Below are 17,922 nucleotides of genomic sequence, written 5' to 3' on the forward strand. Positions count from 1 at the left end.
TGGTTCCCCAGGGCTAATGACTGGCAGGGCTTCTCCTTCTATTCCAAGCCAATGACTGAAAAGTCATCTCTTTCAAGAAAGTTTTTAACCAATGAGCAGAAGTCTAAGGTTGTGGCCTGGAAGCTAAGGCTCCATATATGCCTGCGAGATGCTGACATGGGTTACACTTCCTCGGAGGAAGGCTGCTGGATGGAAGGTAAGTGTCTGGGCTGGGCTGGGCAAAAACCTCACTTCACACCATGCCAAAATCAGATCCCAAGGACTGGACTGAAGATGTGAGGGACTATGACAAGTTAGCTGTTCCAATAAGCTAAGAGATATGGGCGTCACTGATCATTTCGTCAGCGAAGTTTATTTAAGAGTTTCAAGAATGTGTGTGGGTTTTTGCTTTTCATTCAAAGAAATGCCTTAAATCACTGTACAAGAGGTTTCTTTTTTTTTTTTCTTTCTTTTTTTTTTTTTTTTTTTTTTCTTGTATTGTTCTCATTTACTAGTTTTCTTTGGGAGGAAATCAAATCTTAAGATATTTATAAAGAAATAATACTCCAAATTCAGTATTCAAGGTTGGCACATACTGTAGAATTCTGAAAATTATCTGGTGGTCTACTGAATTCTCAAAACACTTCATTAAAAGGAACCGGTAGGACAGAAGCCCTTACTGGGAGCTAGGATTTGTTTTCATATCCAAAACACTCATTTTTTTAAAGGTTTCCATAATAGCATTTATGAAAAAGCACAAATATGTGAACAAATAAAATGTTTCAAAGGCTACGAAAAATTCTTAAAATTCACAGATCATCATCTTGACAGACTTTTTTTTTAAATTTCACATGCTAAATATAACTTTTTACTTGTTACACAGACTAAAGTTTTTTGGGGACAAATTTTTCACCAATGATCTGTGGGTTTTTGTAACTAGCAAAACTCTCTTTTCCGAGTTCCAGACTCTGTAATTTGTGTGTCAGTGTATAGTACTATCCACATAAAATAAAATGCAGGCTCAGCATTTAGACTCTCTGTGAACGCTCTTCCATCCTCACTCACTAACATGCTTCCTAAAAGTCCCAGTGACTTCCAAGCAAACATGACAAACAGTCATATGTTGATGACTTCACTGGAATTTCTGTTTGCAGAAACCAGTCCCAGGCTATTTGTTAGGATTTCATTGCTCAGGTAGCAAGGGTTCCAGGACAGGTACTTTTTAGTGAAACAAACTAAAAATTGTACATCTCATGAAAGAAAACTGTACCTCAAACCCCAGTCCTTCTCAAATGTATTTGCATTGCCTGGAACAAATATAATTTTCTTTCCTAATAACAGCTTTGAAGATCCTTCTGAAGATGACGCGGGGGGGCAGGCAATTCACCAACAGCACATCCGGAATCTAATTACTGAGTCATCTAGAACCAAAGCCAAGCACTCCGTATTGTAACCACGTCACTGTCTCTTTTGAAGCAGAAATACATAGATTAAAACAACAACAGCAACAACTGTACAACAGGTAGTTCCAAAATAGATTTTGGAAGATGTCAGTAAACACCCCATCCAGCTCAGTACCCAGTAGCACCAGTCGTTTTCAAGTCCATGTCATAAGTGAGGACCACGGCAGCTGTGCAGCTGTGAGTGAGAGCCCAGACCCCCCACATTATGAGGAGACCTCTTTCGGGGACGAAGCCCAAAACAGACTGAGAATCAGCTTTAGACCTGGGACTCAGGAGTGCTATGACAACTTCCTCCAAAACGGAGAGACTGCTAAGACAGACACCACGTTCCATGCCTACGACTCGCACACAAACACGTACTACCTACAAACCTTTGGCCACAACACCGTGGACGCCGTCCCAAAGATTGAGTACTACCGCAACACAGGCAGCGTGAGCGGGCCCAAGGTCAACCGGCCCAGCCTGCTGGAGATCCACGAGCGGCTGGCTAAGGTAAGCTTGAAGGGTACGGTGAGCATCCTTCTAAGCCATTCCATCCGGGTAATACCACACTGCCCCTGCAGCGGTCAAAGGAAGAGAGGGCGGCCCCATCCCGTCCATCTTCCCTGAGCGGCTGCCTCTAGAGCCCAAGAAAGGAAAACTGTACAGGCGCTTAGCAAATGTTTGCTGCCCTGGGAGAGAAGTGCAGACTGAACTCAGGGAAGTTAGGCAACGTGTCTTACGGTGTTTGCAGTAAGGTTACTCAAGCCCGCACTTAAGTTAGCAGTGGGGCGCTGAATCCTAACATGCTCCACAGCACTCCTTAAGCAAATCTCTGTGCTTTTGTAGTTCACACTGTGAAGGCCAGCCTGCGGTTCAGCCGGAGTGTGGCCCTTAAGACACAGGTATCCTGGGAGCTGAGGCTGAGATATGACTAGCTTTAATATTCTTTAAAGAAAGATCAGAAGCTGGGCGTGGTGGCGCACGCCTTTAACCCCAGCACTCTGGGAGGCAGAGGCAGGCAGTTTTCTGTGAGTTCGAGGTCAGCCTGGCCTACAAATAGTTCCAGGACAGCCACAGCTACCCAGAAAAACCCTGCCTTGAAAAAACAAAACAAAAACCAAAAAAATGAAAAAGAAAAAGAAAGAAAGAAAGACGAGAAATGTGAGAGACTCAGGCCTGGTGTCCCTCCTCTTCACGCCTTTGCCTGAGGCCCCTGGCTCCTCTAAGTTTAAGCCCAGAAGGCCAGTGGCCAAACTTCCTATTTAAAGAACGCATGGTGGATCTGGGTGCTGTGGTGCACACCTGTAACCCCAGCATTCAGGGAGGCAGAGGCAGGGGAATCACTGTGCATTCCAAACTAGTTACGTAGCAGGTCCAGGACAGGACAGCCAAGGCTACACAGAGAAACCGTGTCTCAAACAAAACAAAACAAAACAAACAACAACAACAAAGCACAATCGTCCCAGAGTCTCTGCAAGACTCTAACCTCTACTTCATCGTTTAACAGCTTAGATTGCTTCTATGACTTCCTCCGAGAGATGTTGGCAGATGCTATCCTCCTGCCTTTCTGCCGGTCTGTAATGACTATCACTCCTTTTTGTATGTCTCTGGGTGTGATGCTCTGTGCGTGTGTGCCTGTTTGCACGTGCTTGCCACATCAGGTGTGTGTGGAGGTGCGGGCACGCTCCTTTAGTGTCTCCACCTTACGCACTGAGGTAGGCTTGCTTTCTCACTTGAACCCAGGGCTCGGCGATTGAGGTATTCTAGCTAGCCAGCCTCCTCTGGAGATCTCCTGGCTCCACGTGTGTAGGGCTGAAATCACAGGTGGGACATCTTTACCAGCCTATTGCTGCGAGTGCAAGGGAATCAAACTCTGGCCCTCCCCCTTACCAGCAAGTGCTGTACTCACTGAGCCATCTCCACAGGCCTGTCAGTCTGTGCAACGTGGTTACTCTCTGGGACAGGACCTAAATGTAACATGTTCAAATGTTTACTTGTGACTGCCAAGCTTTCAGGAGAACAAAGAATGCATAGTTTCTTTCATAATCATGCAAGTATTCATTCTGGTTCTTAAAAGTTAAACAGACCTTTATCCTAGCACTCTGAAAGCAAAGGCTGGAGGATCTCTGAGTTTGAAGACAGACTGGTGTGCAGAGTAAGTTCTTGGGCAGCCAGGACTACATAGAAAAAATTGGTCATAAAAACAAAAAGAAACAGAGGGGGGGGAAGAGAGAAAGAGAGAGAGAGAGAGGGAGAGAGGGAGAGAGAGAGAGGAAAAGATAGAGTAAATAGTCTCCCATTGCCCCAACCCTGCTCATGACGGGTTCTCTCAGGAATGATTCTGGTAAATTCCCTGCCTCTTCCTTTAGTTTCTTTTCACCTTTTTCTTTCCAGAGGAAATACATCTCCAAAATGTACTCTCGGAGCTGCCTGGGGCCCAATTACTAGGGTATCTAGAGGAAGGCCCCAAGCTCCCACCCTGTTCTCTTAGACCCTCACCTCAGAAGCCTCCTCCTCCTCCATCCCATGTGCAGAGTCGGTGGCAATCTGCTAACTTTAGACTTTGAGATATCTGGTACTTTAATCAAAAGAAAAAAAAATAGTGTCATGGCTAGTTCAAAGGAAGGTAATTTGAAGCTTCAGACAAACTGCCTGTCAGTTTCTCTAAATGAAAGGAAGGAGTGGGGACTGAAGGGGACAAGAAAAGGGGGGAGGAGGAAAGCATGGGTTGACAGGAGGACATGATGCAGTGATTCCAAGCTACAGAAGGAGCAGAAAGAGAAGCTAAATATCCCAAGAAGTAGAAAGAGGCAGAAAGGTCCAGCAGGAGCCATGCGAGTCTACCCCACCAAGTCCTGCACACCACATGTAACTTGTAAAGCTGCCCCCCTCATTAAAAGTAATACAAAAAGTTAAATGCTCATTCATCCATTCCCACAATTTATAACAAAGAAAAAGAATACCTTAGCCCCCATGAGGAGGAAACTGGAAGCAAGACCTCATAGTTCAGGCCAGTAATCCCAGTTTTCCCTGGACATGATTTCCAAGTCAGATAATTATATGACAAGGGCTGTCTTAATAGGTAAAATACAGGCAGAGAATTAAGAGGTCAGGGCCAGACTGGCTTACAGAATGAGATCCAGATCAGCTAGGGCGACGCTGTAAGACTTTGTCTCCGAAGTAAATCCTAAATTTAAAACAAAATTAAGCAGACGAATGAGAAGGCTTAGTAATGGTGCCCTTGCCCAAAATATATAAAACTGTAGGCTCAGTCCCCAGCATCACTAAGGAAAATGGTTAGAAGAAATTTTGCTCTTACCACCATCATTCTAGAGAGAAAGGTAGCTTATTTGTAAGTTATAAAACCCTGGCTTATGAAGATTTTTACACTGGGGGAGTAAACTCAGAAGCAACAGATTTTTCCGTGTGCCATCCGAGTGGGCTCACAGTTAGCTGCCTTTGACGTGCACATTGGGAGCTGTTTGGCGCGGCTTATCATGTTTTGAACAGATAATATGAGACTAAGGCGTTCCCATTGTTCTGTGCTCTGCTCTCTCCACCGTACAATAGACCTTGGTGATCTCTCACATCAGAGCACACACAGTGATTCCCTGGCTTCTGATAACGATTAACCTTGCCAATTTTACTTCACAGAAAGAATTCTGTTTTCACTTCCCCTTAAATTGCCTGTGACTGAAGATGTATTACTCTCTCTCTCTCTCTTTCTCTCTCTCTCTCTCTCTCTCCCTTCCTCCTTCCCTCCCCCCGCCCCCTCTCTCTGGGGTTTTCTGTTTTTGGAGACAGAGTTTCTCTGTGTAGCCTTGGCTGCCCTGGACTCACTTTGTAGACCAGCCTGGCCTCATATTCACAGCAATCCACCTGCCTCTGCCTCCCGAGTGCTGGGATTAAAGGTGTGCGCCACCACGCCCGGCTGTTTTCCTTTCTCTTTAAGTGCACTTTATTTTCTCTTCGCTGAGTCTGTAATACACAAATAGAAACTTTGGTGAATGGATGATCATTCTTTAGAATTAAAAATGCATTTAGGAAAGATTAAAGGTCATCGTTTGTGGAAATGGAGTGCAAACAAACAAATTAATTCAAATTGGAAAGAAAGAAAGAAAGAAAGAAAGAAAAGGAAGGAAGGAAGCTACACGAAGGATGGAGTTACAGAACTTTCCAGCTTTGAGACATTGTCAGGGTCCAGATGTCTGTAAACCCCTCAGAGGAGCTTAGCAACCTTCAGGTCCCCACAAACTCCCACTCAAGGCATGTTCAATATTTGGATGAGACTTTGAATTTGCTGTTGTCCTGGTGTACAGAGGAAGCGTTTATCAAAGAGTGAAACCAATATTTGCTTTACTACATAAAAGATGATTTTTGTCTTAAACTACTACATATATATGTATATATATCATATATTTACATATATTATGTATATATGTACACATATATATTAGATGTGTTCTCATCTCCATTTCCTAAGGAAGCAAAAGTAGCTTGCTAGAGGACATGGCCTGGATGAATTTCATGACAAAATTAGATTCCATGTGTACAGAGGCTTTCTGTTCCTATATATTACAGTGAGCCAAGAAAATGGCATCAATTCTTGTAAACTCACTATTAAACATTAGTCACAAAAATTCAAGGTCACTGGCCTCCAGCCTTTGGCATAAATACACAAAACTTTAAAACTCTAGTAAGTTCCGTATGTCTATGAAAAGAGAGTTGTCGGTCCTCCATTGACGCTGCTTTTGAGTAATTTAGAACATTATTGCCCCACTGACTTCCATGTGTGGTGGTTTCTCTGCCCGGCACTCGCAGAATGTTCTCTTTGTATCATGTTCTGAAGTCTAAGTGATGAACTGAAGAACTGTGAAACTGTGATCAGAAGTGGCATCCATCAAGGGGGAAAACACTTTGTGTAAAGGGAAGTTTTAAATACGCAATTTATTCTTTATCCTACTTTATAGCTTGCTTTTGCAAGTTATTAATGCTCTCATTCTCCAACTCTAAAGGTTAGAGTCACTACTGAAGTTCAGTAGCGAGCACAGTGATCTCCTAGACCAAACCCTCATCAGGTTTTCTAGAAAACATAAGTTTTACCATTTCCAAAACCTCGTCTAAAAAGGCAAGTGAGTAAGGCTTTCTCATGGGACCCCAGACAGGAACAGTGGTTAACTAGAATACGGGCGGCAGGGGGGGGGGCGGGGGGCAATTGTAAAGGAATATTCTCCAACTAAGCTGAAGAAATAAATTCTCTTAACCATACAATCTCTTCATTCATATGTGCCCACCCGTAACTTCCACACTTTTCAAGACTGTAAGATTTAGTCTTGGGAAGCCAAAGCTGTGGTTGGGAGATGATGGCTCTAGGTGGAAAGCACTCATGTTACCTGGCAAGAGAGAGAGAGAAATAGGAAGAGGAGACTGGCTCTCCAGGAGCTCTGGGGCCAGTCGGCCTGGAAGACACATCGTCGAACAAGGAAACCCTTCTTCAGTGAAGGTGGAAGGCGAGAACCAACACCCAAGGTCATCCTCTGCCCTTCACACAAGAGGCTCAACAAGTTCTTGTCTGCATCAAACACACAAGCATGTGCACATGTCACACAAGTCATACCCAACACAAACACACACATCATACATACACCTGCACTCATTCATACAAAATCATATGTACACGCATGCACACACATCACATCCACACAACACACAGGCGTGCATCGTACTAATTCATGCACACAAACGCATACACATATGTTCACACATCATACATAACACAAATTCATACACCATATACCCATTCACCGCACATCATAAATACAGACGCATATTAATGTATGCTGTATATAAGCCTGGGTTGATCTAACCCATACGTGACCCCTGGCTACTGACCAGGGGAAATGAGGCTAGTGTAAGCCAAGATGTGCTGTCGATGAAAAATGCACACTGAAGTTTTTAAATGTAGTATGAAAAACACTTATATAAAACCTTCCTGATACTTTATTCTGCCGATGGGTTTGACTGGTAATATTTTGTACAGACTGAAGGAAGTAAAGCACAATTTAGAGCTCCTTATGATTCCAACCCCTTCTATAAAGTGAGGGACTGTGACTGCTAATGTATCTTTACAAACAGCAGTAACACAATTTTCTATAAGAATTTTAAACCTGGGCTGGAGAAATGGCTCAGTGGCTAAAGAGCACCTGAGGTCAATTCCCAGCAACCACATGGTGGCTCGCAACCATCTATAATGGGATCTGATTGCCTCTTCTGGTGTGCATGAAGACAGAACACTCATACATAAAATACATGAGTGAGTAAGTCTTTTAAAAAAGAATTATAAAAAAAAGAATTTTTAAACTTTGATTATCTATTTCTAAACCTAAACCATTTCACCTGAGGATTTTTTTTTCTCTTTCATAGCAGCCTTTGAATCTATCATCTTGTTTTTATCTTTTTGCATTTTAAACCCATTTAAATCTGACCACTTTTGCATTGTTAGTGGCAGGATGGCCCAGATTCTATCTACCGTCCTACAGCCTTAGCCATGGCTGGAAATGATTCACAAAGAGAACCCATTAGCTCCTAGGGTAAGATACAATAACAACATTATTTGCTGAAGTTATTGAAATACTTTTTTCCCCCTAGAGTCTTACGGCCATTGTTTTGATTTGGTTTTGAAAGTTTTAAACGGTTTGCTGATCCACTACTATGTTTGGTTTTGCTTTTTCTTTGTGCAGAATGTGACTGTGGCCCCTGGTTCAGCGGACAGGGTTGCTAATGGTGACGGGATGCCAGGAGATGAGCAGGCAGAAAACAAGGAAGAAGACACAGCTGGTGTTGTAAAGTTCGGATGGGTGAAGGGTGTGCTGGTGAGAACACTTCTGTGTTTACAAAAGAGAGCCATGCCCTAGGTGATCTGATGGGATTCACGAGCCAACGCCGCCCCCCCACCCCATGGCAGAGTTACTAAGAGGGTTAGCTGTCTTTGGCCCAGCATCACTTTCCGTTCTCCTTCGTCCACAGGTGAGATGCATGCTGAACATCTGGGGAGTCATGCTCTTCATCCGCCTCTCCTGGATTGTGGGAGAAGCTGGAATTGGTGAGCAATCTCCCCCCTCCCCCAATAATTTTATGTAAATTGCAAGCTTAATAACCAACTTGCTTAGCCTTCAGTGCTGCAGGATGAAGGTCATAGAAGTCATTTACACTTGAGCACATTTTGTTGTTGTTGTTGTTGTTGTTTGCCTCTGACAATGTCAGGGAGGAGAGATGGGGTGCTAACTCCTATGAGACTGGAATTTTCCAGTTTTCCCAGTGGGTGAACGGTCAAGTGAATAATTCTATCTTTCTATAAAGTTTCAAGCATATGGGTTAAAAAAAAAAACCATATTCATTTCAAATAACAGTGGTCACACTTTGGGATATATTGACATTTGCATTTTATTTGCCCCAGACTTCCCCACTCACGAAGACTAGCAAAACTTCATTAAGCAAAAACAACTTGTGGGAAACTGATAAAAAATGTATATACAAATATAGATATACATATATATACACACACATACATATATATCTATGACCTGATTAATAAAATGTTATATTATTCAACATTTTACAAAGAAAATAACTGTTACTATCAGATACCAGTAGTAAAAAAAAAAAAAAGCAAACACTCGTAAAGTACTCCCAACTACAAGCTTAAAACAATCACTGGAATGACCAGTCATTGTAAATGATTACTTCTTACAATGTAGATAACCATTTTTTTGAATAGAAAATAAATAGTATCATTCCAGCATGTGACTTAATGCTTTTCAACCTAAATATTTGGTTGCATGAGGTTTAGTTTTTTGTTTTGTTTTTTTTAATTAAGGGTGTAAATTTTATTTGGAAAACTTATATGAGTTTTTACCAAAGTTCTTAGCTTACTGTGATAAAAATCAACAGTGTTCTGTTCTAAATACCTGAAAACATTATGGCTTGAGTTTTGAGGGGAGCCTCAGAGTGAGTACTGACACGGAGAACACAAAAAGGTCAGCTGTGCCTTCTCATGCTCTTCTGGAAGACATCTCAATTTGTGTATGAAAAGTACCTGGTGGCTCTGCTCCTTCAACACACCCTTTGAGGCAGCAGTTGAGGACTAGAGCAGGAAGGCTCCCTTCTAACAGGGAACCAGCCCCATCCTGCTTTCCATGTTTCTTGTTCAGCAGCTGCTATGTTCCTGACAGAAAGGCTGCTTGCCGGCTTGATGGTGCGTAGCAAATGAATGCCTACAGCCGCGGGGCCCAAAATAAGTATATGCCGTTCCATGGAAAATCTGTAGCTTAGTATTGCCAAGGCTTTGCTTCAGGGCGTCATGCAAAATTAGGTTTTTAAGGGCAGTTTAGTAACTTATTGAGATCATCAAGACGCAGTTCTTTGTGTGGAGGTGTGAGCACAGACAGCCCAAAGGCAAGAGTAATTCTTTCTAATGTATGTATTTAACACCCATATGTTTGGGCAACAATCTGAACGTTAATCAGATCTTAGTCTGCTCTTCACAGTCAACCCAGTTTCATGTTTATTATGAAGGAATCAAGGATCATCTCTCTGCTAAGTCATTTGCTTCGCTTTTAGACATTAGTGTATAAAAACAAAATAGTTTTGTTTGTGTAGTTGAATCACGCATAGAAGTCAGGGGAGATCACTCTAACCGGATGGTGCACTTTGGGTTTTCTGTTGATTGGAGTTGTTTTTTTTTTCTCATGCTCTTTTAAGGCTCAGAACAGAATTTAGTGAGTAGTAAAAACATCTTATCAGCTTACAGTGTTATAAACCTAAAGCTAAGTGGATGAAGTCACCATTCGCTCCCATTTGGGTTTTTGTGTGTTGCTGGTTTTCTCATGCATTTTGCTGGCTTTCCCGCTCAGCGTTGTAGATGTTCCTTTCTCAGGTCTGGGTAGACTTCATAACCTCCTTCAGGACTTGAATCATTTTTGCCAAAACTTTTGAAATCTCCATCTGGTACTTTCCCACTGTCAGCATCTTTGAGTTCAGGACTGATGGTCTTGATAACTCTTCTTTGTATTTCCTACTCTTTAAAACTCCATCTCTGGGACCATTTGATGAGGCAACTTGTGTCACACACACACACACATACACTTTGCCAGGGAACTGTCCAGCTGACACTGTGTTTGGTTTACTTCTCTCTATATTGAGGAAGAAAAGACACAAATATGAGTATTTTCTTCTTGCTTTAGGCGTGGTTTAGAGGATGGGGAACGATGGACCCAGGGGAATCAGGTGGAATCTGGTGACAGTAACTACAGCGCATGAGCAGCCAATCTGGGACTCTTCGTCTCGGCTGCCTCTTTCCTAAAAACATGTGATAGACTGAGCTGATAATGATGTCCAGTTGTTCCCCTCTGTTGGATGCCTTGTGTGGGCAGAATGGTTTTCAATTCACTTAACAATTAGGCAGGGAAGTTGGGTGTGAAAAGTGGATGTGACCTGAAGCAAGTCTTGTACACTCTAAGTTTCGCTTTGCAGATACAACAAAACAAACAAACAAAGTTAATTCTCCCCCAGTAGCTTATTTGAAAATATAGCTTTAAAAAAATATTGCTAATGGGCAGACACGAGTTGAGATGGGATAATGCTGAACTACTCATCTTGCTGCAGGATGGGCAAGAATTATCTAAGAGTGGAACAGAGAAGACTGCAGAAGCCTGGGACTCACTGTCAAAGCCCTAACCGAACAAAGGCGGGCATATTTGCCCCAGCACTTCCTTCAGCAAGCCATGCATAGGCCACATTTTGGGGAATCAACAAACTGAGTGAATGCTCTTTCAGATGCCTTTCACCCTAGGACCTTTTGTTTACTTGCTTGCTTGTAAGAAAGAAGCTGGCTTCTTGCTGTTTTAAAGTAGAAAGAGGTGTTGAAAGAATTTGAAGAAACGTATGCCGCGCAGTAGGGTAAGGCAGGAATTGCTCAGGACTAATGGAGTTAGAGTGAGAGGAGCAAACGTGTGCGCCCATAAAGTGTCTACGGTGTGCCAAACATTCACTCTCAAACACCTTAAAGGCAAAATAACGTGTAGAGGCTGGGAATAAATTACCTTTCGTGGCACCAGCCCCTAAGGCCACACAGGAGAAGGGTCATTCCTCCCAGGGTCCCTGTGACACAGAACATTTAGTACGTTTCTTACAACCCCCTTTCTAAGGTCTATGGTGGGGGTGGTGAGGTAGGAATGGCTGCTATATGTGTAGGAAAAAACAACATAGAGCAAAGCACTGTGGGTGGAGCCACTGAACTCCTCGCAGTCTTCTGTAGCAGCTTCTTTGGAGAGGCGTGGATGGGGGTAGGCGAGGATAAGTTTCCCCCTGTCCATCTTGAGTTCATTGACTGTGGCCTTGTGCACTAGACTGTCAGACCGAAGGTTAACAAGAAACCATGCTTATTAGTGTATTATCCTCACACATGGGGAGGACTCAGTGGTGGGCGGTTTTTTCAAAGGAGTGGTTAGAACGTTTGTATATCATCTCAATTAAAGAGCAACAAGACGGCACAGAAATGACTAGATGAGGAGAAAGAGAAGGAAATTTGAGTTTCTAGAGTGGACAAGTGAGGGAAGAAAAATAAATAGAGAACTTTGCTAGGAGAAAAGGACTGGATCCCTATGGAACTTTCTGCAGGCCAGCAAGGCAGGCAAGCGTCAGCTCCTCATTCCAGATAATAGAAGCATGAACACATTCACACACGTGTGTCCCCACCTGGGCCAATAGGAAAGTTCCTTGTGCCTGCTCTGCTTATGTTCATTGTGTGGCTTTAAAAAAACAAACAACAAGCAACCATAAAACCTTATACTATGGTGCTGTATTCTAGCCCCCTCTATGCCTGCCTAAAAGACACGCACACACACACACACGCACACGCACACGCACACACACACCTGCTAGTTGTTTCTTGAAACTAAAAATGTATATGCCTTTCTTTCGAATTTTGGCCTTTATCAGTTTCTCCTCATAAATGCTGCCCTTCTGAACCATAATATCCTCAAGGGCAGCTTCTTCATTCTGTTGTGCTTGTGCCTGGAGTTTCTCACACTGTCAACCACACAGCTTGATATGCAGAAGGCTTATCATAAGCACTAGCATGTATGAGTGGGCACGCTGACAGAGCACCACTGTGAGTACCACCCTCCGTGCTCCATGACAGCACTTCACACATCTAATTTCTAATTTAACTGCCATTTGCGTGTCAGAAAATAAATAAATTCTGAGGTCACACAGCAAATAAGTTAAAACAGCTAACTTTGTCTGACTTACTCATCCACCCCATGAACAATTTGCTAATGAAGACATTTATCTGAAAAGGTAGTTTACCCTTCAACTATACTAACAGCTGGAGGCTGTGCAGAACTTCGTCAAAGACCAGGTTCATCCTACATTTTGATTGACCTGAATTGTTCACTTGGGGGCAACACAGCTCTGCGCATTCCAGATCTTGAATCTCTTCGTACCTGAATGGCCGCTCCATGACCAGCTTGTTAAATTAAAATGTGTCCTTCAGTGACTACCTAGTTGCTTTTATGTAAATGACCCAATGAGCTGTTCCGCCATTTAATCGCACTTATTTTTCCTCTCTCAACTGAGGTCTCGGGGTGATTATCATCGGCTTAGCCGTGACAGTGACAGCCATCACTGGTTTATCCACCTCTGCTATCGCCACAAATGGATATGTCAGAGGAGGTAATAAAGTTGTGAGTCAGATCACCATGTGTAAGGTAAAGGCAACACAGGCTCCAATAGCTCACACTGACCTTTCTGAGGTGTTTTCAAAGGTAATGCAAGTTGGTTCCTTTTCTCTCCCACCCCCCACCCCCCAGGCAAAGGGGCGCAAGAAAAATGAAGAAGGATTTAACCTTTGTCAAATCCCCAACTTTCTCGTTCTGGTTCCTCTCAAGCAAGAGAGAAGGTCAAATGTCATGTTTCCTCTTTTACAGCCAGGGTAGTTTCTCTCCCAGGACACCAGCAAAAGTCAGCTTTTCCTTCCCAGGGCTGCAAGTTAGACCCTGTTGACTCTTGGATGCCATCCTTCATCATAATGAGTGGTTCTTGGACTTGATCTATATGCGAGGCACAGCAACTCTCCCTTTGTACAAAGAAACCCCACTGGGGCCTAAGGCGCGGACCTGAAAAGCTAAATTAAAGGCAGTAGAACTTGCAGGAGTAGGGAGTCCAAGGAAGACAAGTGAAATGTAATTTCTCTGTCTTTCGTTGCTAACAGGTCTTGGAGTTGTTATAATTCTTCTTTCCACCATGGTAACCTCTATCACTGGGTTGTCAACTTCTGCAATAGCAACAAACGGGTTTGTTCGAGGAGGTAAAATCTCTCAGATATCTAATAACCACGTCACGTGCTACGGGTAGGCAAAAGTTTTGTATAGACTTGGTTACTGATGGGCTCGAGGAAGTGCGGAGGGGACGATTGAGAGAGCAGCACGGTGAGTGTCATCCGAGTCCACCCAGGTCATGGCTAACAGAATCCTGGCGCGTTACAGGTCTTGCTCCAGATGTGCGGAGTCCTTGGGAAAAGTTCTTATTTTCCAGGTCAGTCTGTACACTTCTTGCCGGGGCTTCTCAGGAGACGATGCCTCAGTGTGCCCGCAGCTTTAAAGTACAGTGCATTTCAGGTTGTCTCCCACACTGTCGTGGAATGGGACCGTTAAGAGCATTTCAGGTTTCTTCAGGGAGACTGACCTTCTGTGACCCCTGCTTCCTGAAGTAATGGTGATTTCTCTACCTACTGGAACCAAACACCTTTGTTGGGGGGGTTTTTCAGGTCTGGGAGTCATCATCATTGGCCTGAGCGTAGTAGTGACAACCCTCACAGGTATTTCTATGTCCGCTATTTGCACAAACGGAGTGGTGCGAGGAGGTAAGCCAACTGACTTATTGTGATTATAAGCCCTGGTTGCGTATCCTGTCTAGATGTGTTTAATAACTAAACATTGCTAACTGGCCCCCAAGGCTTGAAACAAAACAAAATTAAGCAATATTTAACTAACAAGGTAACATTCTTCTCAATTAAAATAAAGAGATCTGCCAAGGTTACACAGAGAAACCCTGTCTTGAAAAACCAAAACCAAAGAGTGGGGGGGGGGGGGCATGGACGGGGAGGCTTGGGGGCTGGGGAGCTACATTGGCTCCCTCCAAGGCCCCTCAACCTGCGTGCTCCCTAACATCCCATCTCATGGTGGTGACTCCCACACAGCCAACACTCCTGCACCCAGCCTTCAGTTTCTCCCCAAACACCCTGCTCCGATTGAGAAACATCATCAAAAAGAAAATTTAAAAGAAGAAAGAAACAAAGAGTTATTAAGTTTCCAGGAGCAGTCAGGCCCGAGTAGAAAGCAAAGCAGATGAAGTTCGTCACTGCTTTAATTGCCCTCAGCCTGCTTGTTGGGACTCCACTAATCTTTAAGATTTTTTGTTTTAAGGTGGAGTGTGAGCTCCACAGGTGGCTGTGAGCTACTTGATGGGGTGCTAGGACCTCTGCTTCTCTGAAAAAGCAGTGCACATTCTCAACCACTGAGCCATCTCTTCAGCATGCTCTTGGTGTTTTGAGATAATATCTTTTTTCTTTTTTTTTTAATTTTTAAATTTATTATTATTATTATTTAATTTTTTTTTCAAGGCAGGGTTCCTCTTTGTAGTCTTGGCTATCCTGGAACTCATTCTGTAGACCAGGCTGGCCTCAAACTTGTAGAGATCTGCCTGCCTCTGCCTCAGGATTAAAGGTGTGCACCACCACCACTACTACCCAGCTTTGAGATAATATCTTACTCTGCAAGGTCAGATTGGCCTTGAATCCATGACAATCTACTTGTCTTAGCCTTCCAAATTCTTTGACTGCAGAAATGAGTACAAACCCTGTCCCACCCCCAACACACACACACACACACACACACACACACACACACACACACACATCCTTCAGGGCCTTCTAAAACATCACCTTACCCACAATTCACCTTCTCTCTCAACTTATTTTTTTAGTAATTGCTTTTTAAAAGATTTGTTTCGTGTGAGTGAGTTCTTTCCCTGCACCTGTGTGTGTACACCATGTTTGGTGCCTGAGGCAGTCTGAAGAAGGCATCAGACGCACTACAATCGGCGTAACATATGGCTGTGAGCCACCACATGGGTGCTGAGAATTGAACCTGAACCCTCTGCAAGAGCAACAAGTCCTCCTGACCACTGATGCAGGCCCTGTTTGCCTCCTGTTTTGACCAATGTGCCCACATAACTGTTCAGCCAATTTGTTGAGCAAAGTTAACTTTTAAACTCATGTGGGTTCCATTTTGAGAACTTGTATCCACTGTGAGCACAGTTCCTTCTCTGTAAAACATGGTTTTGTTCTGAGTTTGCTTGTCCCATAATTGTCTCTGCAGATCCTGTGACTAGCTCCGCCTAAGAAGTCATTATGGTGTCTCTATGCCTGTTTCAGTGTCAGTTATTTACTCTGGCTGGGAGGTGCTCCCACTCAGTCAGTTTTCCTGTCACAGAAGTGGGCAGCCATAGACAAAAGCTATTTTCCAGCGTTCAAGGAAGAAGCCTGGTTCCAAGCCCTCCCCCTGCTTTTCTCCCCATTCCTCATTCTTGCTATGAGAATTCAAGGTTCACTAAGCTAACACCAGAAAACAAGAGTAATACCCCTCCCCCACTCATGTCCTCCTTTTACAGATTAGCGACTGCCTATCCCCCTGCCTCCACCTTCCAAAAGCTGGGATAACAAGCTTGTGCCATAGTGTCAGAATAAAACAAATTCTGCCACTTCATTTTCTACCCTGGTCTGTCAGTTTCAGGAAATTTTGATTCTAAAATTTTAAGTGTTAGTTTTTTGTTTTTTTGTTTTTTTAAGGATAAGACATTTGGGTAAAGCTGACTGTTATTATTTATAAACTTAAATTAGGATTTTAGCTTGTAAATTTCAACAGATTGAGTTTTATTGTCACATACTTTGCAGACTCTGTACAGAATACAAGGCAGGGTTAAAAACAAAAACAAACAAACAAACAAACAAACAAAAAACACGTATTTTTCGGACCATAAGACGCACCTGACCATAAGACCAGTTTTTAAAGCAGTAAAACAAGAAAAACAGTAAAAACAGCATTCGGACCATAAGGTGCACCCTAATTCTCGATTCCTCCCCACTTTTGGGGCGGGGGAGGGCAGTTGTGCATCTTATGGTCTGAAAAATACGGTGGTCATTATGATGAGGCAGGACTTATAAAATTACTAGGAATCCACAATAGCATTGTTGGAATGATTAACAGTTGGAATTGAAGCACAGAGAGTGGAGATCTTGGCATCCTTCTCCAGGTGACACGCGCTACTCTCATTGCAGGCGGAGCCTACTACCTGATTTCCCGGAGCTTAGGGCCTGAGTTCGGTGGGTCAATAGGTTTGATTTTTGCATTCGCCAACGCCGTGGCTGTTGCTATGTATGTGGTGGGTTTCGCGGAGACTGTGGTAGACCTTCTCAAGGTAATTAACTCTCTTCTTTGTACCCACAAACAAAATAAGTCAACTTAACTTTCTTTTACAGGGTCCAAGGGGTTAGTTTTATGTCTAGAGAAGAGCAGGAAAAGTTCAGTATGGGGGCCAGAGCCCCAGGCGTCATGTCAGACGACCCTGCTTTGGCTTCCCCTCTCATTCTACCATCTGGGAGACTTTAAGCCAGTCTCCTCTACATCTGAGGCCTAGTTTCTAAAGCTGAAAGAGGAGCTGCTGCTACTGCTTTACGCATTCCGTGGAAGTTTAGGGAAGAGCCAATAAAAAGGATGTACGTGGAGGGTGGGGGAGGGGGCAGTGTGTGAAATGCGAAGCTCCAGGTAGTCAGCGGAGGGCGGGGGCGGTGGGGCGGTGTGTGAAACACGAAGCTCCAGGGAGACAGCGGGCATTGCTTGTTGCAGCCACGCCACTGTTGCCCACAAGGTTTCCAAAGATGAAGAAAGGTCAAACAAGAGATCAGCTCGCTGTAGAAAATGAGGTCTTTCTTAGCTGATTGTCCCAGCCAGGAGCTCTGGGAACTGTGGAGCCGGTGTAGTGTGGTAACAACTCCTCACCTTCCTCGCCCACCTCTCATAAAAGGTCTAGCTGAGTCTTGCTGGTAAAAGTACCTCTATGTGGAAATTACATGAATAGATGAGCCCACTGTGTGTTCCTTAAGGTGTGTTCTCAAGAGATGCAATACTGAGTTTGTGTTCTCTGTTCATAAGTTGAACAGCACTTATTTTCCAATATTCACATGGTGGAGCACCCATTTTTATTCTACTATTATTCCCCTTGGTACATAAAAGTAACTAGTCCTTTTGCTGAAATACAACATAAAAGATGTGGATATTCATACTTTTAGTTAGTGCTGCAATAGCCCCCAAAGCTGTGACTAGAAGGAATTTTTAACATCTCTATGCCTATCAAAGCCCTACATCACAGATAAAATAAA

The 17,922-nt window shown here is 43.5% G+C and overlaps 1 protein-coding gene across 1 annotated transcript in view; it reads left to right on the plus strand.

Annotated features, from left to right (window-relative positions):
• The first annotated feature begins 30 nt into the window (after positions 1 to 30).
• Slc12a1 (solute carrier family 12 member 1) overlaps positions 31 to 17,922 on the plus strand; it is an 82,782-nt gene continuing 64,890 nt past the window's right edge. Inside the window, exons 1-6 of the mRNA XM_051144538.1 lie at positions 31 to 196; positions 1,321 to 1,934; positions 8,165 to 8,296; positions 8,451 to 8,526; positions 14,251 to 14,346; positions 16,822 to 16,961. Of these exons, the coding sequence (XP_051000495.1) occupies positions 1,527 to 1,934; positions 8,165 to 8,296; positions 8,451 to 8,526; positions 14,251 to 14,346; positions 16,822 to 16,961 (852 nt within the window). The 5' untranslated portion in view covers positions 31 to 196; positions 1,321 to 1,526. The remainder of the gene's footprint in view (positions 197 to 1,320; positions 1,935 to 8,164; positions 8,297 to 8,450; positions 8,527 to 14,250; positions 14,347 to 16,821; positions 16,962 to 17,922) is intronic.

The sequence above is a fragment of the Acomys russatus genome, chromosome 4 (assembly GCF_903995435.1).
Source record: "Acomys russatus chromosome 4, mAcoRus1.1, whole genome shotgun sequence".
Taxonomy (NCBI): domain Eukaryota; kingdom Metazoa; phylum Chordata; class Mammalia; order Rodentia; family Muridae; genus Acomys; species Acomys russatus.